Below are 25,889 nucleotides of genomic sequence, written 5' to 3'. Positions count from 1 at the left end.
GAGCCCCCTATTTTTAATTTTGAGAGCGCCCTGGTCGCTTATTATGTAAAATACGGTATACAAACTTGGATACTTGTCTAATAAAGCAGTCAGTCCAAGGTAGTTCATATAACCAGTGGAAACAAGGGTACAAGGTAAAGAATCACCTTTGATATTCTAGAGGGTGGATGGGTAGACTTACAGTGGTCTATTAAATAATTTATTACACAATACATTTCTCTCCATTATTTTTTGTTTGTTTTCCTGATGGTGATTTAAATGTGGAATAGAGCTGGCTAGACTTGCCTTTTTATGATCTAGATTGGTTTTGTTTTCGAAAATTACATATATTCCACAGCAAAGTGTCTGGCTGCCATTAGGACCCATATACTTAGAAGCTGCAGGTGTTGAGAGGGTAGGGGTGGTGGATAGGTATCCAGAATTCTAAGAATACAAGAATCACTGCTCAGACAATGTTAAGTATTGTATTATTGTAAAATTTAAAAAAAACCTGTTTCAATGTGACCGTCTCTTAACCATGGGGGTGGTGGCATAGCCTAGTGGTTAAAGCGTTTGCTCATCATGTCGTATACCTTGGTTCGATTCCCTACATGGGTACAATGTGTGAAGCCTACTTCTGGTGTCCCAAGCCGTGATATTGATGGAATTTTGCTAAAAGTGGCATAAAACCATACTCACTTGCTCAGTCACCAGGAGCTCACCAACTTTAATAGATTAATTTCAATTGTCAAGCATTGTGCATTGCTGCATGGTTTAAGTACCATACATCTGTTATCACCGGAATCCAGCTCCATGACATCCCACTAATACTTCCTGTGTCGTGTAACAGCTGGCTCATAAACTGTACAACAGTCACTATGTGATCATTATGTACCAATAAATACTAGTAATAGTGGTATATCACAGATGTCTATAAATCTAATAGACCCCTCCGTAGTCTAGTGGTAGAGCGTCCGCCCGGGGAGAGGAAGGTCCGGGGTTTGATCCCTGGCTGCGTCATACCAAAAGACGTTAAAAGATGGTACTTGTTGTTACCCTGTCTGGCGCTCGGCATTAAGGGGCTAAAACAAGGACTGGTCGGCTCGGAGTAAGTATACTGTGTCTGAGTGGGGTATTCATGTTAAACTGCAGCATGGTATCTCAGTGTGCTAGCACTATAAATTGGCATCAGTTCAGTCTAGTACAAGCAGCCACACACACACACACACACACAAATGCTAGCGCATCGCTATATAAGTACAGTAAAGTACGGTTATAACAAACTCAAAGAGACTACTAATTTTAGTTTGTTATACATGTTATAACCGTAGTTCGTTATAAGCATATATACAGTATAACAACAGCAAATAGTCGGGACGAAAAAAGTAAGTTCGTTTTATCCGTCAGTTCGTTATAAGCGTGTTCGTTATAACCGTAGTTTACTGTACAATAATCTTTGACGCGACGTTAAACCCCATTTCAGCTCACCTATAAATCTAATACGTTTATAATGCTTAATGTACTCTTTCTTCACACAGTGTGTCTATAGTCAGTGATAACCAACGAGCAGTGTGGAAATAATCCAAGTTCCAAGTTTTACTACATTCCCTGTGATGTTCTCGTGTTACATGTACACAAAGTATAATAGTGGTGTTTTGTACTAGCCATAGCTTGGGGAACTCACATGGCATTGACTAGAACACTGGATATTTTAGATCAAAGTGAACGTTGATAAAGGCTGTTGTGACTTACGTGACAGCTGATAAGGCTGATTTGTTGCCACAGCTGAAGTACCAATAATCGGAATTTAGCCATGTATGTGTATGATTTGATGGCCTGATAACCTATATTTACAACTGTTACTGTTAGTCATGTATGAGCACACCTGTGTTGTCTTGGACAAAGATTTACTCTTGAGTGAGTGAGTAAGTATGGTTTTACGCTGCTTTTAGCAGTATTCCAACAATATCATGGCGGAGGACACCAGAAATGGGCTTCACACATTGTGCCCATGTCGGGAATCGAACCCGGGTCTCGGCTACCCCATCACTTCTATTTACTTTTGGGCAGGAACCTACTTTTCTTCTCGATGTCCGATTATCATGGTGGGCGGGATTGTTTGTTGTTTAACGCCGCACTCAGCAATATTCCAGCTATATGACGGCGCCAATTATTTCTGTAATAAACATTTTATTTACATGATGGTAACTTTATGAGAGCTGTCAGGACAAATCATTTGGTCAAGTCTACCTAATTATCCAAAATCCAGTACTTTTTTACTACTTTCAAACATAGGCAAGAAATGTAAGGTTTTTATTACTGGGCTATCAATGTAATTGCAAAAGGCATAACACTTGTATAATCAGAACGCTAACTAAAGAATTCTTTCTTTCTATTTTCCAGTCATCATGGTCATGGTAGAACATGTAGAATGGAGACGAGCCAACTGTGTTATATATTTTGAGATATGTTATTGTAGATGGAAGTAAAAATCATTAACAGGTATCAGACAATGCAACTATGATAACATACTTCAAAATGTAAAACAATAGATTTTTTCTCCCATTTGTTCATTCTTGAATGTAAATCCTCTGTCCAGTAGTAAACGGATCAGTATACCATGTATACACGTTGTGTATTTCAGATTGAGCAGGCAACACTACATCATCGTATAGAGAACGCCCATCTGTCTCCCTTTAACCGCAGTCGTAAACTTAGGGAGAAAGTGTTAAAAGAAGTAAGTTGTAGCGTACATCCTCGATAGTCTAGCATAATATATCTCCAATCCTTTATGACATACATACCCTAGTCAGTGTTTGAAATAAAAGAAATCACTAGGCTGCCGTCAGGACCCACAGACTTTAGAAGCTGCAGGCCCTGACTAAACTTGTGAGGCATTCATAAAAAAATGCAGCTTATTGTGAAAAAAATAATTGACACGCAAATTTTACAGCCGTCCCTAAGAACCCATACAAATTTGAAACTAAGGCCCCTGCGAGAGACTGAATTTCGAACACTGACCCTAGCCGGGGTCCCAACCAAAGCTTCGTTGTGGAAGGGTAGTGACAATCTCCATCGCCCGTATCGCTAACCTAGCACAGATTTTCTGTCGCTGGTGAGCTTGAACTCAACAACCAATCAAAATGACTGTTCTTAGCAACAGTTCGTCGTTGATCAACATTAAAAATAGTGGCCTCTCCCCAGAGGCATCAAGTCCAGTAAAGGATTTTACTTCAAATTAGAATGAACCTCTAGGTGAAAAAGATGTTTTTTTAAGTATTAAGACAGGGCGGGAAGTCCTTATGCTACCACAAGTTCACATTTGTTTTTGTGACCGTACATTATGACATAAGTGGAGTACTTGTGATGTGCAACTTCCCCTATATGGAGTGCCTGTAACCATTATTTTCGGATTTGATTGGATGGCTATTTTTAGTGTTGTGTTTTTCGATATGGACTTAAAAAGAACCTAGGTAGTGAATAGGACCAGGGTACTTTTCATAAAGGAATGAAGATATGACACATGGATACTTGAGGATGTATAAGATACCAACATCTTCCATCATCATCAACATAAGTCAAGCACTATTTATGGTCAGCACGAGTGATGATAAGTCTTTGGGCGAATGTCTTGCCATCTTGTGCCAAACTCATCAAAGTTCCATTTATGGTCTCAATCTACAAACGAAACAAAACTGTTCACACAATCAGCTCCAAAAGGAATGTGCAGCCATTTTGTACCCTGATATGTTTTGTTCCTGTGTTGTAAGTGAGTCAGTTTGCTGCAAGCGTTACTGTAGTTTTGTGATATTTTGTGATCATCCCATGTTTGGAGTTAATGTTAATATATCAGCTTGTTATCAACATTCCCTAAAAGGCAAACTCTACGGTTGTTTTTTCAACAATCATTGACTGTGGAAAAATCGGCATGATCAAGGGAAATTTCTGTGATCACAGAATCCTTTTAATGCTCTAAGTATAATTATCATTAAATAATATTTTGCAATATTTAAGGACCTACAAGCCAGTAGCAGTTTTTAGAGAAAAAACGTTCGATATGTTTTCGGATACATTTGCAAGTTATAGATATCCACATAAACAAAAATAATCACTCGTTTGATCTTGGATGGAACCTTAAGACATTTCAGTAGTGGGCTCGTGGATATCAGAAAATAATTCTGATCCAGATAACGTATACCCCATTACGTGTGTTGTTACAGTGTGGGGATGCTAACAATAATGCTGTATCACCGGAGGGGCTAGACAGCCAGCTAGGCAGCACACGCTCGGACTCGGACGGAGGGGACGCAGAGACGGACACCATGTGTCCAGCACAGACCTTCCCCAAGACACATGTCAGCACGACCGGGCTGCAGAGGCTGCTGGATGGTAAGAGACAAGTGGGAAGATGTAGTACATCAGTAATGACTGACTGAAGTTAATGCTTGTGCCCATGCAACAAAATGAACAGGGGTTGACTCAATGATTTGGTTGATTGCATGTCATCGTACCCGGATGGTGACATTGCTAATGATATCAATCACTGGTTTGTCTTGTCAATTGTTTCTATCGGCCATGATAGTGCAAGAATATTGCTGACTATGCTTTTAAACAGTAAGCAAACAGTTCATGCATTTCCTGGTCAAGAAGAAAACCCAGTCTTGGTTTCTCTCAGTAAACTCATGACATAACTGAACATATTGTTCAAACAGGATTAAACCCAACTCATTTACTTGTATCTAACAAGGGTACTAAATTACAGGTCCCTACACTAATGGTGCCCAGGACATGGTGATGAAGCGCCACCAGGCTCGCTACCACTCCCACCCAACCTTCGGTAAACAGAGGCTTCTTGTTGACTCAGGGGACAGTGAAGTGAAAGGAGGTAGTTCCTTAACTTTATCTTTACATTTCTTGTTAAGCCCATTTCTGAACACACTGGACATAAGGGCAGTCCTTTGGCTGTCATCTTCTTTGATGACTGGGATGTGTCAGATAGTACCCTGAGTTATGTAAGCATTTCCAGATGACTGGGATGTGTCAGATAGTACCCTGAGTTATGTCATTGTCTCCAGATGACTTGGATGTGTCAGATCGTACCCTGAGTTATGTAAGCATTTCCAGATGACTGGGATGTGTCAGATAGTACCCTGAGTTATGTAAGCATTTCCAGATGACTGGGATGTGTCAGATCGTACCCTGAGTTATGTAAGCATTTCCAGATGACTGGGATGTGTCAGATAGTACCCTGAGTTATGTAAGCATTTCCAGATGACTGGGATGTGTCAGATAGTACCCTGAGTTATGTAAGCATTTCCAGATGACTGGGATGTGTCAGATAGTACCCTGAGTTATGTAAGCATTTCCAGATGACTGGGATGTGCCAGATAGTACCCTGAGTTATGTCGTTGTCCCCAGATGACTCAGATGTGTCCAGTAGCTTGTCACGCAGCAAGACCATGCCATCACTGGGACGTCCCAAACTCACTCGGAGGCTGACGGGAGTGGCAGATGGGGAGAGGTTACGTCAAGCCAAGGAGATTGTAGAGAAAGCAATTAAGGTAATGAAGGGTTGAAAAGTCAAGATCAAGATTTGAAACAGATGACAACCAATCTTTATCCTCATGTTGGATGTTTTGTATTTGAGGTGTAATGATATGGTCGGGTCGCGATACGATACATATTCCGATACTAGGACTGTTACGATTCACTCGCCTATTCGGTGAATTGAACCGTATCCCTTCATGAATTGAATTTGTTATTCGTGGCCACTAGAATCAAATATTAATATATATATATACAAGCATGTGCATTTACATAAAAATATCCATAAGAACATATTATATGCATAGATTTCTTCAAAAGACAACACTCTTATACTATTTAATTTGACAGTATTGTGGTCACTGGTCATTGTCGCATTGGAGCAGATACTAGAACCTGGATAAGTGCAGTATATAAATGTATAATATATTAATAATTAACAAACAATGTAAAATAATTTATGTTGTTATTGCTTCACTGAATATAACAAATAATACAACAGCTTCTGACTTGTTATTGTTTCCGTGACCTAATTTTCGTATTCGTTACCCTACATTCATGATAAAAATCATATTCGTCTCATAGTGTATTCGTTGCAGCCCTACCCGATACTATGGGTGCAGTTCGATTTGTATCCTGATGCATGTACAGTACTTTAAGTTGATATTCTTTCTTTTAGCAGGTGAACCACATTCCTGTATCATTAGTTTTTATACTGTACTGGTAATGCAGAAACAGTTTGGCTAGAGGGTGCTGTAAATGTTATGCTATTACATCCTACCATGACATACGAGAGAATCTCCATAAGCTGGTGGTTAAACAGATTCTGTTATTATTCACACGTGATGCAGGGGTTGTAAATTGATGTATTGTATCATGGGCATCGTATGATGATATAAAACTGTATCACCGTATATTTCACCACTATTTCAGATACAATTCTTCAGTCATTGCATCAAAATTCTTTAAAGTTATATTACTGGGAAAGTTATAACCAAATCACTGTTAGATTGAGAGAAAACGTGTACAGCTAATTGCTTTTCCCGGCTTAGTTTGCAAGAAAATACACACGTTTATCTTAATCTAAAGATACAAAACAATACCGAAAAAAATGGGAAATACAATTTTAATGGTTAATCATCATGTCTCTCTATGTTTTAAAACATAATCTCAAATTTTATATTCGTATTGACCAAATTTTAATCACTAATTCATTAACATCAATTTGCTGAAGGGATACAATGTACCATATTTGACGTAATGAGCGCCCAGGGCGCTCTCAAACTTAAAAATAGGGGGCTCTTATTAGAATATTATTTTGGTGAAAAAAAGAAGTTGAAAGCTAAATTTCATGGTTTATACTGACAGCCTGAAATGTTTATGTATGACAGATATATGTTTCCAGAATTTAATTGCCAATAATAAAGGGTGCATATAACACACGAGTGCGTATTATACGCGAATAGGGGAAGGAAGCAGGGCGTATTACATGGGGTGCTAATTGGGATTGTTCACTAGCCAATATATCAGCAAATCTTGCCGTGGGCGCTTATTAGAGCGGGGCGCTTATTACGTCGAAATACAGTATTTGTTTTCTGTGTATATTAATCGAAATATTCGTTTTTACAAAATACTGAATCACCTAGACGGGGGTGTACATTATCCTTGGGTGCGCACTTTACTCAAGAAAATATGGTATTTGTTCAGGTAAATATATTTATGCTGCATGGTGTTGTTCGTGTCACCATGTCAACTGTAACCCATGGCAACAATGTTTCAGTACCGCAAGGTGTTCACCATCCAAGGTGGCTACTCTGTGATTCGCCAGAGTCTGCGTCGCAGGGGTTGGGTGGAGAAGTTCTACCGGATACCTGGGCCGGGGAAGAAGACTAACAAGTCCAAACATAAGAGAACATCGGATGATGATGATAGTGATGATGACGATGATGATGGTGGTGGTGCCACTGATGGCAATGACAATACTGATGGCAATGATGATGATGATGATAATGATGATGACAACGATGTTGACAACGATGATGGTGGTTAGTACATGTTTGTCGGAATTTGAGAAATTATTTTGGAAACTAAATAATAGTAAAAATGTATTGTTAGAAGTATTTAGAGAAAGTTTTACATGTTTAATACAACATAAAGCATAAAACTGGATGTATATGAGAATCGTGAGTATATTATGAAAATGAAACTTTTCCGTTTAGCACATCGTCTATATCCCTTTGAAATTAACATAACTCTGCTAGTCTGAGACTAGTTAAATTTAGAAAAGTCAAGAGACATTTCCTTGCTGACTACAATTACCACTACCACCATTACACATATGCAATGCTGTAGCGGATCAATTTTGTGTAATTGTGAAAATACAAGACAGTTTCTAACCCTGCCGTGGTCATGATGGTGACCAGTGATGGGTTTTCTCTATGATAATCTATTTTCTGTTTATAGTGTTAAACCTTTGTTCATCAGCGTATCTGTGTTGTGATTATAGACATTTTTGTTGCAATCATATGGTTTGATGTTATTAATTAATGATTATTTTTCCAACAATCAGGAAATGTGTAATAATTTGTGTAATATTTTGATATTTCAGGTGACCATCCAAAGATACCACCCTGGGAGGAGGATGATGGCTTGTATGGAATCATGGTGAGTAGTTCACCTAACTGACCACTTAGTTGTCATATTGTGTTGTATGGGAGAAACAATATCACACTGGGAACTTTTTTCCTGTGGTTTACAGAGATGTGAAATTTAGTTTTCGACCGGAAATGACATCAGCTTTTTTCCCGCAGTTTGAACCTCGATGCTCCTCGGCAAAACGTCACCGATTTCTCACTGCATAAAATTGCTTAAAATGCAATCGAATGTTTAAAAAATTAGACCCCCTTAGAGTGTTCCTCTTATTTTGGGACAACCTGCTCACATCCCTGGGGTTAAAATAGGATCGGTCGGTCAGGCTCAGTTTCATGGGTGTCTTCATGCCCTGACAGAGTGGTACCTTGCTCATAACATCGACCACTGGTTTGTCTGGACTAGATTTGATTATTACAGGCTGTTGTAATTAACTGGAATATTGCTGACTGAGGCATAAAGCAATATTCACTCTGGTGATGATGTTTGCGGTCCTGTTAACATGAACTTATTATGCAACTGTCGCGGTAATCATGGTGATGTAGGCTGTTATCTGGCTCAGTTAACAGGTTGGTGGGTCGTGTTTATACACATATGTTGGAGAATTTTACACTGGAAAAGTTTTACATGAAAATGTAAGGTTTGTTGTACTTAATCTACATTTATACATGGGAGAACATACCTACTTTTAGAACTCTTTCCTAACTCTCTGTGGTTGGATGACACCAAGATCAGTTGGTTGGTCTGTTTAATGCCGCACTCAGCAATATTCCAGCTATACGAGTCCGGTCTGTAAATAATCGAATCTGGACCAGACAGTCCAGTGATTAATACCATGAGCATCGATCCACGCAATTGGTTCAACCAAGTCAGCAAGCCTGACCAGCCAAAGTCGCCTTTTACGACAGCATAAGGTCAGACCAGGGACTTTCTACTTCCCATTTACATGGCACATAGTAATTAATTAAGTGCTTTCTCGCCAAAAGAATCTGAAATTGGAAAATCCTAATCGTAGTACCTTAAAACTTGTTAAGGATGTTAAAAGATGGTATTTGTTGTTACCCTGCCTGGCACACGACATTAAGGGGCTAACACTAAGACTGGTGGCTCGGAGTCGGTATACTGTGTCTGAGTGGGGTATTTATGTTAAACTGCGGCATGGTATCTCAGTGGGCTAGCACTATAAATCGGCATCAGTCCAGACTTGTGCAAGCAGCCACACACACACACACACACAATCGTGCATTCACGTCGCTATGTAAGTGCAATAATCTTGGATGTGATGTTAAACCCCATTTCACCACCTAAAACTGTTGTTCAAATTCCATGCTTGATAACCCCTCAGCAGTATATATATATATATATATATATATACTACTCAAAAGAAGTCAAAGAACACCCAATTCTTTCATATTACAATAGTTTATCTCACATGCCAAGACAGATTAACTATAGTAATATGAAAAAATCGGGTGTTCTTTAACTTCTTTTGAGTAGTATATGTAAGTTGTTTGGGCTGTGTGTTATTTCTGTGTATTTGTCTTGGGCAGTGTCTCTCTGTCTAATGGACATGTCTGTCCTCAAGTTGCTCAATACTTTCTCATGTGAACTTTGCACCTTGCAGTCACGGATGGTTCGCAATGTGAACCCGTCATTTATCTGGGTGTTGAAAAGAGATGTGATAGACTACCGCTTCCTGTCAAAGGAGCAGATGGTCAATCATTACTGCAAGGCTGGATCATTCACCACCAAGGTGAGTCATCTGGGTCAATCATTACTGCAACCATGGATCATTCGCCATCAAGGTGAGAGTCATCGGGTCAATCATTAATGCAACCGTGGATCATTCACTACCAATGGGTCACCAGGGTCAATCGTTAATGCAACCATGGATCATTCACTACCAAGGTGAGTCACCTGGGTCAATCATTACTGCAACCATGGATCATTCACTACCAATGGGTCACCAGGGTCAATCATTACTGCAACCATGGATCATTCACTACCAATGGGTCACCAGGGTCAATCATTACTGCAACCATGGATCATTCACTACCAAGGTAATTCATCTCGGTCAATCATTACTGCAACCATGGATCATTCACTACCAATGGTTCACCAGGGTCAATCATTTCTGCAACCATGGATCATTCACCACAGAAACTTTACCAATACTTGTTAATGGTAGTGACATTTGGCATGCTTAGAGGAGATTTACCTGAGATCTGTGTTTTCACATGTGCTATTTAAGATTTTAAAATGAAATAGCAAAAAATTGAACAATCTCATTGAAATCTGATCTTAGTTTTCGCTACTGCTGAACAAAGATCTGAGGACATCCCATTACGGGTCACGTCAGAACGACCTTTCGCAAATTTTGACCGACCAATGAAATGACTTAGCAAGAAATCGATATTGGCCAATCAGATAGCAGCTTCCTTGAGCTTTACGACACTAGTTGCAAACTGGCAACTATTTTCGAAACATATTTTGACGTAATCTCGATTAAAAATTTTAAAACTGAAAAGAAGAACATTCTGGAATGGCTTATAGATGGCATAGATTGTATGGATATAATCATAAAACCCATAACTGTTGTTCGGAATACCCCTTGTTAAATATGTTGTGGTTGCATGATTAGAAAACACATTCCGACTGTCACTTTCATGATTTAGTAAGCGACGCTCTAATTGGTTGGGTGAAAGGTCATTCTGACGTGATCCGTAATGGGATGTGCTCAGATCTTTGTTTGGCGAAAGCGAGAACTAAGATCGGATTTTAATGAGATTGAACATTGAAAAAACAATAGCTAAAATTAAGGAAAATATGATGCACATGTTAAATGGATTGATTTCACCTTCTTTTTTGTAGGCTTCATGGGTGTGTGTGTGTTGTAGGTTGGCTTGTGCGTCAACATGAAGAATGTGCCGTGGTATGACAACGCTGACCCTGACATGTTCTTTCCCCGATGTTATCGACTCAGCCAGGAGGAGGACAAGGCAGCGTTCATAGGTACTGGCTTATAATGTTGTAGGAATAGGTACTGGCTTATAATGTTGTAGGAATAGGTACTGGCCTATAATGTTGTAGGAATAGGTACTGGCTTATAATGTTGTAGGAATAGGCACTGGCCTATAATGTTGTAGGAATAGGTACTGTCTTATAATGTTGTAGGAATAGGTACTGGCTTATAATGTTGTAGGAATAGGTACTGTCTTATAATGTTGTAGGAATAGGTACTGGCTTATAATGCTGTAGGAATAGGTACTGGCTTATAATGCTGTAGGAATGGGTACTGGCTTAAAATGTTGTAGGAATTGGTACTGGCTTATAATGCTGTAGGAATAGGTACTGTCTTATAATGTTGTATCAATTGGTACTGGCTTCTAATGCTGTAGGAATAGTTACTGGCTTATAATGTTGTAGGAATAGGTACTGGCTTATGATGCTGTAGGAATAGGTACTAGCTTATAATGTTGTAGGAATAGGTACTGGCTTATAATGCTGTAGGAATAGGCACTGGCTTATAATGCTGTAGGAATTGGTACTGGCTTATAATGCTGTAGATAAAAGTACTGGCTTATAATGCTGTAGGAACAGGCACTGGCTTATAATGCTGTAGGAATAGGTACTGGCTTGTAATGTTGTAGGAATTGGTACTGGCTTATAATGCTGTAGGAATAGGTACTGCCCTGTAATGTTGTAGGAATAGCTACTGTCTTATAATGTTGTAGGAATAGGTTCTGGCTTATAATGTTGTAGGAATAGGTACTAGCTTATAATCTTGTAGGAATAGGTACTGGCTTATAATGCTGTAGGAATAGGCACTGGCTTATAATGCAGTAGGAATAGGTACTGGCTTGTATTGTTGCAGGAATTGGTACTGGCTTATAATGCTGTAGAAAAAGGTACTGGCTTATAATGCTGTAGGAATAGGTACTGGCTTATAATGCTGTAGGAATAGGCACTGGCTTATAATAAAGCTCAAATTCTGCTAACCAGTACTGTTATAAGAATATTTCACAACTACATACTTTTTCTGGGTCCCCAGCATCGCTTTATTAATTTGATTTTTCACCTAGACAAGAAATCTGGTGACAGATGGCTATTTACTTGTTGCAAGTTTGGATACACCTGAAGAGCTTATCTTAGGTCAAACTGCCCGTTGAAAGTACCTTGACTCAATATTCCCCATCAGTTCAAAACACCCCTTATAAATTCTTTGTCTGTTCCAGACGACTACCGGCTGACGGCTTGCATGAACATCATCAAGATCGTGGTGAGTCAGAGCATGGATGGTACTGTACAACCCAAGGAGACAGGGGAAGACACGCCCACCTCCCCTGCCTGTACTAACCCCGAGTGTACCCGATCTGTACCCAACTCCATCTCCGGCAACAAGTGTGCCCACACACTGAAGGCGGAGGAAGACAAACCGGCGGAGGACAAAGAGGAACCCAAGGATTCATCCGATTCATCCAAACGTAAGATGGTTTGAGAGTTACGTCATACAAGTGGAGCTGCAACAAGCAACAGTAGGGATGCCAGGGCATGGAACAAGGATCTCTATAGTCATGTTTTTGAAGGGCAGTTAATTGACCTTCCCTGTTCCTCAAAGCAGTCTTAGCACTATGACTGCTGTAAGTCTATTTTAAAGTATCGGAGTTGTCTTTGCGCTAAGATTGCTTTGTGGAACAGCGCCCTGACCAGATTCAACAAGCAATGTAATTTTATGGCATTCTTAAGCTTTTTGATCAATTATATTTACATAATTAATAAATGTATTGGTTAAATATTTTTGATACATTTAAAAGCAAAATGAGTAACTTTGTCTCAGAACACAAAAAAGTGGTGATTTTTGTAGTTTTTTTTACATTATTGGTTAACTTAAACATAGGAATGCACAAATGATCCTGGTTCTATGATCATCACAAGTCTTAATATTCGGTACAGCAGTTGCAACCTGCCTAGTGCTGAGACACCTCTGTGGAATGAGGCCCTATAGATGTCATATATTGCTGCGGTTTAAATCATGGCCCCCGTGACATCTCTGTTTCCCATTGTAGCCCCATCATTAACGCCCCGGGGGAAGAAGCCCAAGAAGAAGGTGCAGGTGCCCTTGCGGGTTCTGGAGCAGGCCATGTATAGATGTGAGCAGTTCCTCGCCTCCAAGGACCACGATGATATTGATGTTCATCATGATGTGAGTGCAACACCTCCATTGTTAGCAGTGAACATATGAGCAGCCTTGTCAAAATTGACCTCCCGGTCATTTAATATTTGTTAGCCCCGTTTCTCCACAAGAAAACTTTATTTGGGGGTTTGCATTTGAAATTTGTTGCAGGGTTTTACATTATGTACAAAACTGTGTCCAGTATGCACAAATGCTGAGAATGTACTCAGAAAAAGAATATGCTGCGATCCGAGGGATGCACAATACCTACAGTGTATTAAGGCAGTTATGGGTGTCTGTCATTTCATCCGTCAATCGACTCGTGGAGACCCGGGGTAGAATAGGTCTTCAGCAATTTAACCCATGCCTGCTGTGTAAGGCGACTATGCTTGTCGTAAAAGGTGGCTAACAGGATCGGGTGGTCAGGCTCGCTGACTTGGTTGATGCATGTCATCGATCCCAATTCCGTGGATTGATGTTCATGATGTCAATCACTGGATTGTCTGGTCCAGACTCGATTATTTACAGACCGCCGTCATATAACTGGAATATTGTTGAGTGCGGCGTTAAACAACAAACCAACCAACCAACCAATCATCCATCAATCATTAGCACTGTCCACGTGATTCATTGATTCATTACAGGCTATAGAGTAATTATCAAAAGATACAGTACACTATAAGATTTCATTACTTTACAGGGGGGCATGGGTGGCCCAGTCCTCTAAGGGGCCGCAATTCGGTGTGCAGAGTTGCGTCCGTTGGGCACACCAGAAACCTATGATTTTGGGTTCGAACCCCGGTTCGCCCCGATTACGTTTATAGGTTTGTCAGCACCATATCCGTGCTCGTGGGTTTCACCGAAGTGGTAAATGTCTGAGACCTGCATCACTTCGGGCTTTCCTCCCACATTAAGCTGACACGCCATGATATAACTGGAATACTGTTAAAAGCGGCACTAAACCCAACTCACTCACTCACTCATTACTTTACAGGACCTCATATTGCTTTCAAGGACACTTGAAAGTATTTTTGGGAGGTCCCCTGGACCCCCACTTTTGTAAGTCAAGGGCAATTAACATGACCAGTTTTTATAAATAAGCGAAAAAATGTTGAAAATTTACATCATGGTAAAAAGGCGCTTGCCATAAACTGACATTTTTTAATTGTTGTCTTGCAAAACACTGTGGGGGGATGATTTGTGAAATTTGGTTCACAAGACTTAGATCTAATTCTTATCATTCTATTTGCTATGGACAACATGACAACAGGTTATTGTAGTACCTACATACGAAGGCTAACTGCACTCTGCTTTGTTAATATATCACACACCAGGAGCTGTGCTGATGTTCTTTACTCCAGGTCTCAGTGTAGAGTGGAGTATATATTGAATTTGAAGGTTCTACTGGGGTCACTGTATAGGCGGGGTCATATTATCCAGTGTATTATATATTGTTTTCTTAATCCTAATTTAGGGGGGCGGTCGGGTAGCCTAGTGGTTAAAGCGTTCGCTCGTCATGCTGAAGACCCGGGTTCAATTCCCGACATGGGTACAATGTATGAAGCCCATTTCTGGTGTCCCCCGCCATGATATTGCTGGAATATTACTAAAAGCGGCGTAAAAACATACTCACTCACTCACTCCTAATTTAGGGTTTAGTAGTGACAGTTCTGGCAAGATTGGTTTTAGGTGTTGAGAACTTGGGACATTTGTTTCTGATAGTTTAGTCACGCTCAGTACAGCTGGGCTTTATTTCTGAGTCACTCATTATCATTTCCTGAAAATCTTCTCTATGCTGTGTTTCATCTTGTTGCAGCCTATGACTCTGACAGATAGCCAGTGGGATCAGCTGATCCAGCACTACTATCACCTGGCACAGTGAGTGATTGACACATGTTAATTACCTATCAACCAAACAGTGCCTGCCCGTTCTCCACCCATTGTCTCTATCAGATTGAAGAGGTTAAATACAATAAACATGATAATAAACATTTTAGTATGTATTTATTTCATTTTAAAATGAAGTGGGAACTGTTTCTAAATTCTGATCAGATGGTTAGATGTTTTTTTGTAATTATTGTTATATTACAGAAATCTCTGTTACAAGTAGAGGCTCCTGCCCAGGGTAACCTGAGCCCCATGTAAAACTAAATGGTGTAACAGAGAGCTGGTTAGATGTTAATCATGATAATTGTGAACAGTTGATTGTCTAGCATTAATTACCAATCTCATTAAAATCAGATCTTAGTTCTCGCTACCGCTAAACAAAGATCTGAGGACATCCCAATAGGGGTCACGTCAGAACGACCTTTCATCTGACCAATCAGAGCGTCGCTTTCCAGATCATGAAAGTGACAGTCTGATTGTGATTTCTAATCATGCAACCTTGAAAACTTTAACATGGGGTATTTTGAACGATAGTTATGGGCTTAACAACATTCCAGAATGTTCATTTGTTCAGGTTTCAACATTTTAATCGAGAATTTGTCTAAATATGTTTCGAAGGGTAGTCGCCATTTTAAAATTAGTGCCATAAAGCGCGAGAAAGCTGCCTTCTGATTGGCTAATGCCGACTTCTTGTCAGTCATTCCATAGGTTGGTCAAAGTTCGCGAAAGGTTGGTCTGACGTGACCCGTAATGGAATGTCCTCAGATCTTGGTATAGCGGTAGCGATAACTAAGATCTGATTTTAATGAGATTGTAATTACAAAATGTAAATTCTGTCAATGAGATTGTCTTTCCTGGGGGTTGCCCTTGATTGACTATTAGTTACCCCCATCGTTTCCTCTCACACTGCTGTGGAGTTTCAGGGAAGAATGGGTACACAGTAGCTGACAAATGAGGTTAGGTGGTCACATGGTTGACAGTGTCATGGCGACACAACGTCATGGATCATTGCTGATACTGATAATCACTGGTTTGCCTAGCCTAGTCTCTATTATTCGAACGGCTTGAATATTATGATTGTGGTGTAAACAGCCTCTCACTTACGCCCTCTAGGAACAGACAAATGGTGACAGTTTGTGTAATATGCCTTTGAGATGCTGATGGTGATGCAGTAACTACTGGTGCTTGTTTCAGTGACGAGGGCATCATGCAGCCTGTGGCTCAGAACATCCTCGGCCAGTGTGAGAGTCTCCTCAACAGACTCAAGACAAGATGGCCTCAGTTTGAGATGGACGGCACTCGAAATGTCTGGATTGTCAAACCTGGGGCCAAGTCAAGAGGGAGAGGTATGCAGTGATATTGTTGGGCTAATGTCATTTCGAGTTTTACAGATGTACCCACATACTTTTCTGTATATACCCTAAGCAAAATGAAAGTTTACTATGGTTATAACAAACTCAAAGGGACCACTAATTTTAGTTCATTATACAGTAAACTATGTTTATAATGAACACGCTTATAACGAACTGACAGATATAACGAACCGTATTTCGTTATAAGCACAGATAAAGTCTATATACAGCAAATGGACGGGTTCCAATAACACTGTTCGTTATATCTGTCAGTTGGTTATAAGTGTGTTCGTGTGTGTAAACGTATTTCACAGTATACGAATGTACCCTTACTTGGCACATCACTGGATCCAGTATACAGGAAACGGGTTCTGTTCAGACTTGTATAGACTTAATAACTGGTTTTGTGCTTTGTGGAATGGACACATTCACTCATGCAAGGCATTCATTGTCTGGCTTATCAGCACATTCACACTGAATGTTCGCAACAAAGTTGTTTATATCGATTCATACCTTTTAGTATTATGACTTAATATGACAGATAATACAATGTCTTTTTGTTGATTTTAACACTTATCATTTTTATTGTATAATAGTAAAATCGCCAAATGTTGTTCTCTTTTCTCAATGTCTGCAATACATCTTTACAGTGAGTCGAAATTGTTGACATGTTCAGAGGGGAGTATTTACTGTGTGTACAAGGGGAGACAACTCTGTTTGCAGGCATCATATGCTATGACAGAATCGAGGACATGTTGAAGCTGGTCAACTCCCAGGTTGTGCGGAAAGACAGCAAGTTTGTTGTGCAGAAGTATATAGGTGAGCAGACCACTATCCTACCCAGAGTTCCTTGCAGTCAGCATAGTTCCTCTGCCACAGGCTAGTGCGAAGTGACGATTTGTTACATCTTACACAGTCCATTCAACAAATTACATATGTTTGTTGTCCATTTCATATTTGAAAAGTGTACATATTTAGTTAACATATGCCAAGAAATGGTTAACTTTCATTGAGAAAACTATTTCCATTTGAATATTTATGCTTTGTTTACGGCCCAAATGCCTGAAATCAACCAGTCTACAGATGTCTGACCAAGAGTCATAATTTCCTCATGATAGCCCTTTCTCTGATCCAGGTTTAAACAGGTCTTCAGTCGTAAGAGGCGACTGTGCTTGTTGTAAGAGACGACTAACGGGATCGGGTGGTCAGGCTTGCTGACTTGGTTGAAGCATGTCATCGTATCCCAATTGCGTGCATCGATGCTAAGCATGTCCATCACTGGATTGTCTGGTCCAGATTATATACAGACCGCCGTCATGAAGCTGGAATATTGCTGAGTGTGGTGAGTGTGGTGAGTGTGGTGTTGAACAACACACACACAACCAAACAAATCTCACATGCCCAACTCCATTTATGCCTATCATTCCAGAGCGGCCATTGTTGATCTACAACACCAAGTTCGACATCCGCCAGTGGTTCCTGGTGACGGATTGGAATCCCCTGACTATCTGGTTCTACCAGGACAGCTACCTGCGCTTCTGTTCCCAGCAGTACACGCTGGACGACTTCAACGAGGCAATCCACCTCTCCAACAATGCCATACAGAAGCACAAGAAGAACGGTCCCCGCTCCAACAAGCTGCCCAGTGACAACATGTGGACCCACGAGGACTTCCAGGAATATCTCAAGTATATAGCTTATAGCCAGGGTGGAGAGATGCTCAATTCCCCACACATGTTAATGTGACCAAAGGGGCGGTCAGGTAGCCTAGTGGTTAAAGCGTTCGCTTGTCACGCCGAAGACCCGGGTTCGATTCCCGACATGGGTACAATGTGTGAAGCCCATTTCTGGTGTCCCCCTCCGTGATATTGCTGGAATATTGCTAAAAGCGGCGTAAAACCATACTTACTCACTCAGTAATGTGACCTAAGCTTTAGCTCGTCATGCTGAAGTCTGGGGTTCGATTCCCAACGTGGGTACAATGTGTGAAGCCCATTTCTGGTGTCCCCCGCTGTAATATTGCTAAAAGCGGCACAAAACCATACTCATTCACTATTAAATTAGGTTCCCAGCAACCTATGCTTGTTGTAAGAGGTGACTTAATTGGATTGCTTGGTTAGATTCAGTGACTTGGTTGATTGTGTCTTTGTACCCTGACATTTGTCATGACATCAATCTCTGGTTTATCTGGTCCAGACAGTCATTTGCAGACTGACATGACATAGCTGGATTATTGCTGACTGAGGACAGCATCGTTGAGTTGAATCCCAGCTTAGGATTAGGATCTTTGGTTTTTCAGCACCATACCTAGGGTTTCACTGAAGTTATATGTATATGTCTTGCATCACTTAAAGCTTTCTGTCAGCATTAAGCTGCCATGTCCCCATATAAATGAAATACCATTCAAGGTATTCAAACCAAACTCACTCATGCTAACAATCTAGTTTTAGCAACCACCTCCATGATTTAGTGAATAGAGCAGAAGGGTCGATAGAATGAGCCCTGGCCGTGTCAAACCAAAAGACGTTAAAATATGGTACTTGTTGTTACCTGCTTCCTGCTCGTCATCTTCCCGAGGCAAGAGAGTTAACTGACTATAAAAGTCCAGTTTCCACCCTTGCCGAACTAGGCTGGTATTATGGAGTTACATTTTGGCTGGACTAACGAGTCTATACATAGTCCAATCAAAATCGCTCACCGAAATTGAAATCCAGTTCGTAAACTGTCATGCAGATTTTGATCGATTGCAGGATTTGCAAATCATGAGCACCGCCAACTCGTTGTCAGCAGATATTTTCCAAATCTGTTCATGTTTTTAATCAAGGTGCTCACGTGATTTGATGCATTTCGCGATGTAAGACCCGCTTTATCACAATATAGATCCTGATTATCGATCAGATCGTCCTGACTCGGCGCCACCATTTTGTGTGAAGCAAAAGCATGTGATACAAGAGGTGGAACCTGATTGGTAGGCTTAGAAGGGACATAACTGGTAATAGCCACTGGTCGAGCTACAATCTAGCCCAGTAATTCCAGCTTAGTTCGGTAACGGTGGAAACTGGACTTTTAAAGTCAGTTAACTCTCTTGCCTCAGGAAGATGCCTGCTCGTCATTAATGGGATAAGACAGGGACGTGTCGTCTGGAATCAGTTTACTGGATCTGAGTGGGTTATCCATGTTAAAACTGCGGCATGGTGGTTTAACACTATAAAATCGGCATTAGTCCAGACTAGTACAAGCAGCCACACATACACATGCATGCAAGTCACTGTATAAATGCAACAATCTTGAATGTGACATAAAACCTCATTTCTCCTCATCTAGTTTTAGCTTCATAGCTTCTGTTTGAAGTTTCCCTGAAATGATCATCCTAACAAAAGCAGCATGGATCCACATTTAAGGAAGCTGACCATGCTGACCATTTCTTTCTCATACACAGTAGGTAAGATATTTGTGCTGATAGGGCTACCCACCCACTGTGTCATGTGGATGTTGAAAGTACAGGGTAGTGTGGCATCTCTTCACACATGTAGACAGGTGTGTGACATGCCGTGTGTGTTTCAGGACTCGGAAGCAGGCTACTGCGTGGGAGGACATCATCTACCCCGGGATGAAGAAAGCACTCATCTGTGCCCTCCTGGTGACTCAGGATATCATAGAATACAGGAAGGTGAGTCACAGAGTACAGGGGATGAGTCCTGGAATACAGGGGGTGAGTCCAAGAGTACAGGGGATGAGTCCTGGAATACAGGGGGTGAGTCCAAGAGCACAGGGGATGAGTCCTGGAATACAGGGGGTGAGTCCAAGAGTACAGGGGATGAGTCCTGCAATACAGGGGGTGAGTCCAAGAGTACAGGGGATGAGTCCTGGAATACAGGGGGTGAGTCCAAGAGTACAGGGGATGAGTCCTGGAATACAGGGGGTGAGTCCAAGAGCACAGGGGATGAGTCCTGCAATACAGGGGGTGAGTCCAAGAGTACAGGGGATGAGTCCTGGAATACAGGGGGTGAGTCCAAGAGTACAGGGGATGAGTCCTGGAATACAGGGGGTGAGTCCAAGAGCACAGGGGATGAGTCCTGGAATACAGGGGGTGAGTCCAAGAGTACAGGGGATGAGTCCTGGAATACAGGGGGTGAGTCCTGGAATACAGTGGTGAGTCCAAGAGTACAGGTGATGAGTCCTGGAATACAGGGGGTATCCCATGTTTGTAGTAAGAATAGGCCACAGTGTCCCATGTTTGTGTAGAAAGAATAGGCCGAAGTGTTCCATGTTTGTGTAGTAAGAATAGGTCACAGTATCCCCTGTTTATAGTAAGAATAGGTCACAGCATCCCCTGTTTATAGTAAGACTAGGTCACAGCATCCCCTGTTTATAGTAAGAATAGGTCACAGTATCCCCTGTTTATAGTGAGAATAGGTCAAAGCATCCCAGGTTTATAGTAAGAATAGGTCACAGCATCCCATGTTTATAGTAAGAACTATACTCTAAGCCCTGGCTGAATGGTTGTCATCATATTCCAGTGTTGTGGAGCATGGCTCCTACTGTCAACAACTGCCCTGCATGGACTCAGACCAAGACTATTTAGAGTAAAATAACTCTCTGATGATGACACCACATTGTTTCAGGCGTCGTTTGAGTTGTACGGTGCTGACTTCATGCTGACGGAGGACTGCCAGCCCCTGCTGATCGAGATCAACTCCTCACCAAGCATGGAGGCCAGCACGCCCATCACTGCCCGACTCTGTGCCAACGTCCTCGAGGACACCATCAAAGGTACAGCTGCAAGACCATCATCAGCTGATGTCGTGCAAAGGAGTCGGTTTACATGCATGTTTTTGGTGTTTTTGAATTGTATTGTCCTCTTTTGACAGCGGTATGCCAAATAGTTTCGTAAAATATACGAGCATGATTGTCTGGCTTGTCAAAATTATCACTGGTATTTGACTGATGTTACCATGATATACAAACTACAAAGAGGAGAATGAAATTGGGCAAATATTTCATGGGGTTGGTTGTTGGTTGGTTTATTGTTTAACGCCGCACTCAGCAGTATTCCAGCTATATGACGGCGGTCTGTAAATAATCGTGTTTGGACCAGACAGTCCAGTGATCGATATCATGAGCATCGATCCACGCAATTGGGATCGATGACATGCATCAACAAAGTCAGCGAGTCTGACCACCTGATCCCGTTAGTGGCCTTTTACGACAAGCATAGCCGCCTTTTACGGCAAGCTGAAGACCTATTCTACCCCGGCTCTTCACGGGTCATTTTCATGGGGGTCATACGTGATCTGTTCTGGTGAAATTGTAGGTAGAACAAGAAAGGCTTGGATATTTTTTCTAGTTAGTGTAGAAGTTTAGTTAGACTGTTTGAGGTACAGATGCTTTTCCTACTGTGTCTCTAGGGCTTCGGTCCTGCCCACACTGAAGCACATGTGGTGTCTCCTTAGACAGTTGACTTGTTCGAAATATGCCTCTGTTCACCCAGCAGTGAATGAGATTGTAATGTGACTGTTAGCCTTCTATCACTTCACAGGCACCTTGGGTTATGTACTCCCGAGGGAACTGAGAATAAGAAAAAAGTGCATATATGGTGTCTGGTTGATAAATAACACATCTTGAAGAATTTAGTTAGTATTAATAATATGGCTCAATCCATCTTTCTTTCAGTTGCAGTAGACAGGAAATATGACCGAAATTGCGATATTGGTCGCTTTGAGCTTGCGTACAAGCAGCCGTTGGTGACAGTGCCGCCATACATTGGCATCAATCTCAGTGTGGATGGCCAGGCCATTCGCAAACCAGGAGTACGTAGGCCTGATGTTGCCATTCCAGTGGAGCCCTACTTCACTCCACGGAATAGTGTCCGGCAAAGTTTGTCCAATGAGAAAGTGTTCGAAACTAAGAAGTCAGGGGGAAGTAACTCTGTGCCAGCAGCAGGGAAGTCAAGTGGTGAGGGTGGGAAATCCACAGGATCTTCTTCCAAAGCCAGCAGTTCCGAGTCTGGCAATACTAAGGGACATTCTACCAAGTCAGAGCCAGTATCTCAGGACTCAGGTCACAAAGCTTCAGTTATAATTGTATCGAAATCGGAAAGTAAAAGATCGGACTATGTTGATAGTCACCTCCCTATAAAGAATCATCCCCAGCCTCCATTGCATCCCAAAGTGTGCACTCAGACGCCGTATCTGGCAGGACTGACAACTCGGCGGATTGTATCACGGACGTCTGTGTCGAACAACTATACGATCCCACCCACGATAATGGACAGGCAAAACAAGGCCACTGTGTCCGTTAACAATGTGGAATCCACAGACTTAAAGACAATGAAATCCACTGGAGTTGTCAAAGGTAATGAGTTAAAGGCCAAGTCCTTCCAACCGTGTCATAAGATAAAGAAAAGGGTTAACAAAGTCAATAGGCCGAGGTTCGAACGCTTCGTTCAGCCTCAAGTTACCATCACTTTCCCTCAAGTGCCATATGCCAGTCTCAACGTGGCGTACCGTTCGCCCAGCGGGGACGACCTGGTGGCGCCCCCTCGTCTGCGATACAGCTACCTGTCCAGCTCATCGGAGCATATTTACCGACCAGGGTTGCCACTAGGGGGCATTGAGAGCTCGTAGCGGAGTATGTTCTGGGTCAACCCCTTCACATAGATCTGCATAGTCCAGTGTTGCTTCAGGCTAGTTAGACATGCTCGCCAGTTCATTTCAGGGTATCATAGATTTTGTCACTAGAGGGTCAGTTGAGTGATATTGAGAAATGGTTGATTTTCAAACTTTCAGATTGTTATGTTTTGGTATTATTCAGCTGAATTCTACCTCGATGTGACAATGGTCAATATGGTGAAATGAACTGACACAGAAAGTATAGAAGCATGTACACGACATAGGCTCTTCAGTTCTCAAATATGGCTCATCGCATCTAGGATCAAGTTCGTGTGGTTTGGAGTAGAAACATTTAAATACATGAGTAAATGACTTTTTTATTTCCGACCAGGCTTTTTTACTATCTCTGTCATTTTATCCATGTGGCTAAATATGAGCTGGGAGATTTGGTTGAGAACTGAAGTTTCCTTGTAGTACAAGAGTGGTGATGAATATACTACAGTTAATCTCATTAAAATCAGATTTATCGCTAAACAAAGTCAGATCTTAGTTCTCGCTATGGCTAAACAAAGATCTGAGGACATCCCATTAAAGTTCACGTCAGAACGACCTTTCATCCAACCAATCAGAGCGTCGCTTACCAGATCATGAAAGTGACAGTCGGAATGTGTTTTCTAATCATGCAACCTCGAAATATTTAACAGAGATTATTCTGAACGACAGTTACAGGTTTTATGATTATATCCATACAATCTAGGCCATCTATAAGCCATTCCAGAATGTTCTTTTTATCAGTTTTAAATTTTTTAATCGAGAATACGTCAAAATATGTTTCGAAAATAGTCGCCAGTTTGAAACTAGTGTCGTAAAGCTCGACAAAACCGCCTTATGATTGGCAAATGTCGATTTCTTGTCAGTCATTTCATTGGTTCGAATAGCATGTCCTCAGATCTTTGTTTGCGGCAGCGAAATCTAAGATCGGATTTTAGTGAGATTGATACTACAGTAGACAGAGAAATATGCCAGTATACACCTCTTTAACTACTATATTCCTTCTAACATTGTGTAGTGGCTGATTGCTTATGTAGTGCCAATTGCCACAGCCATGCAATGTGTGACTGTATAAATGAAGCATGGCTGTAGTTTTTGGCTATGTTGAAGCTGTTGCTGTAGATGCAGTATTGTCTTCAGAAGTTGAGACTGACTTGTAATGACGCTGAAAAACTGCAGGCTTTAAATATAATTTTGGGGGTTCTGGGTTTAGGACTGTCTTGACCTGGCCATCACATTTGGCTGTTGTGTCAGCCATAACTATACCAAACCATGGTCACAAGTTGAAACAGTAGTTGCTGCCAGTTGATATTGTAGACAGGAGAACTTACTTTGAAGTTGTAGTATTACAGTTATACTGATAAGTTGAATTGATTGTGACATCAGGAGATTTATCAGTATGGGTAGATGATGGCTTGACTCGCGATGTTTATTATGTTTAGATAAGACTCCCCAAGACCAGAGCTAGAAAATCTCTATCCACTGAGGAGAATGTTTATCATTTAAACAACCTTTGAGATCAAACTGACAGACCTACAAACTGAAAAAGGATTTGATTTGGTCTGTTGTAAATGAGGAAGGTGTGTCAGGTAGCCCTGTGGTTAAAGCATTCGTGCATCACTATTTCACACATAGCTGCAATGTATGAAGCCAGTTTCTGGTGTCCCCTGACCTGATATTGCTGGAATAACTTGGCTTAAAACCATACTCACACACAGACAAATGAGCATGATTAATTAGTCTGTGAGACATTGGGGGAGTTAGTCCACACAGATGCAAGTCTCTCTCCATGACCTTGTAGTCATCCATTGTGTACATCCTTACTTGTTCTGTAAGGATTTGAAAGGGTAAATATCTTTAACAGGCATTATGTTACCGGTATGTGTTTCCAACATCAGTTTGCAGTATTATGTTATGCACAGTATTTTTATATAATTATTTTACCTTTTATCTGAAATTGGGTATTACCATGCTTACCAAAGAAGTATTTTAATCCTTTTTTTAATTCTAAATTCAGCAGTTTATTCTAGTTATAACAATCATCATATTTATTTTATTTATTTTATCAGCTTATTGTCATTTATTATTAGAGCTGTAGATGTATGCAGTAACACGATTGGAGAACTTGACATCAGGTTTCTACAGTGTGTTATCTGAATGATTGCGTGTCAACAGACCACAATGGTGTCTATTGTTTGTGCTTCAGACCACTGGTTTTTGTGGCCAAGACTTGAGGACATACAAGGTGACTTCATATGGCTGTGATATTTCTGACTATGACATACACAGCTGACTTCAAATGGCATCTACATTTGTCACCATGAGTTGGTAGATGCCTGTAGCTCTTGATCAACCAGTAAACACTATTACGCTGTAGCCTGAGATTATTCTGTAGTTTCAGTCCTTAAGACACTTGCTGATGGAGGTTCAAACTTACATACCATACTCTGCATCATTGTTAAGCCATTGGCCCAGCCATCCAAGGCACTGCAATTTGTTGTGTAGAGTTGCATCCCTTGCTCGCGCAAGATCCCTATGATTTTGGGTTCGAATTCCGGTTTGCCCTGATTATGTTTCTTGGTTTGTCAGCACCATACCCATGCTCATGGGTTTCACCGAGGTGGTAAATGTCTAAGACCGGCA

General features: G+C 41.1%; 1 protein-coding gene across 8 annotated transcripts in view; it reads left to right on the top strand.

Moving 5' to 3' along the window:
• LOC139445210 (tubulin tyrosine ligase 3-like) overlaps positions 1–25,889 on the top strand; it is a 70,715-nt gene that overhangs the window by 31,934 nt on the left and 12,892 nt on the right. For 6 of the 8 annotated variants that reach the window (XR_011651862.1, XM_071226342.1, XM_071226343.1 and 3 more), the window contains exons 2-18: positions 2,624–2,716; positions 4,200–4,368; positions 4,742–4,864; positions 5,398–5,540; positions 7,304–7,568; positions 8,132–8,187; positions 9,797–9,925; positions 11,070–11,184; positions 12,408–12,656; positions 13,239–13,375; positions 15,162–15,223; positions 16,427–16,578; positions 17,308–17,403; positions 18,014–18,272; positions 20,149–20,254; positions 21,210–21,357; positions 22,258–22,938. Coding sequence is in view for 7 of the 8 variants with exons in the window: in XM_071226342.1 (XP_071082443.1) it covers positions 2,624–2,716; positions 4,200–4,368; positions 4,742–4,864; positions 5,398–5,540; positions 7,304–7,568; positions 8,132–8,187; positions 9,797–9,925; positions 11,070–11,184; positions 12,408–12,656; positions 13,239–13,375; positions 15,162–15,223; positions 16,427–16,578; positions 17,308–17,403; positions 18,014–18,272; positions 20,149–20,254; positions 21,210–21,357; positions 22,258–22,938 (2,983 nt within the window). In the remaining variant the exon portion in view is untranslated. The remainder of the gene's footprint in view (positions 1–2,623; positions 2,717–4,199; positions 4,369–4,741; positions 4,865–5,397; positions 5,541–7,303; positions 7,569–8,131; positions 8,188–9,796; positions 9,926–11,069; positions 11,185–12,407; positions 12,657–13,238; positions 13,376–15,161; positions 15,224–16,426; positions 16,579–17,307; positions 17,404–18,013; positions 18,273–20,148; positions 20,255–21,209; positions 21,358–22,257; positions 22,939–25,889) is intronic. The other 2 variants (XM_071226344.1, XM_071226345.1) reach the window with 1 other exon arrangement.

The sequence above is a fragment of the Haliotis cracherodii genome, unplaced genomic scaffold, assembly GCF_022045235.1.
Source record: "Haliotis cracherodii isolate W230 unplaced genomic scaffold, xgHalCrac1.p SCAF_6, whole genome shotgun sequence".
NCBI classification, from domain to species: domain Eukaryota; kingdom Metazoa; phylum Mollusca; class Gastropoda; order Lepetellida; family Haliotidae; genus Haliotis; species Haliotis cracherodii.
This window is presented reverse-complemented; position numbering and strand designations above follow the sequence as displayed.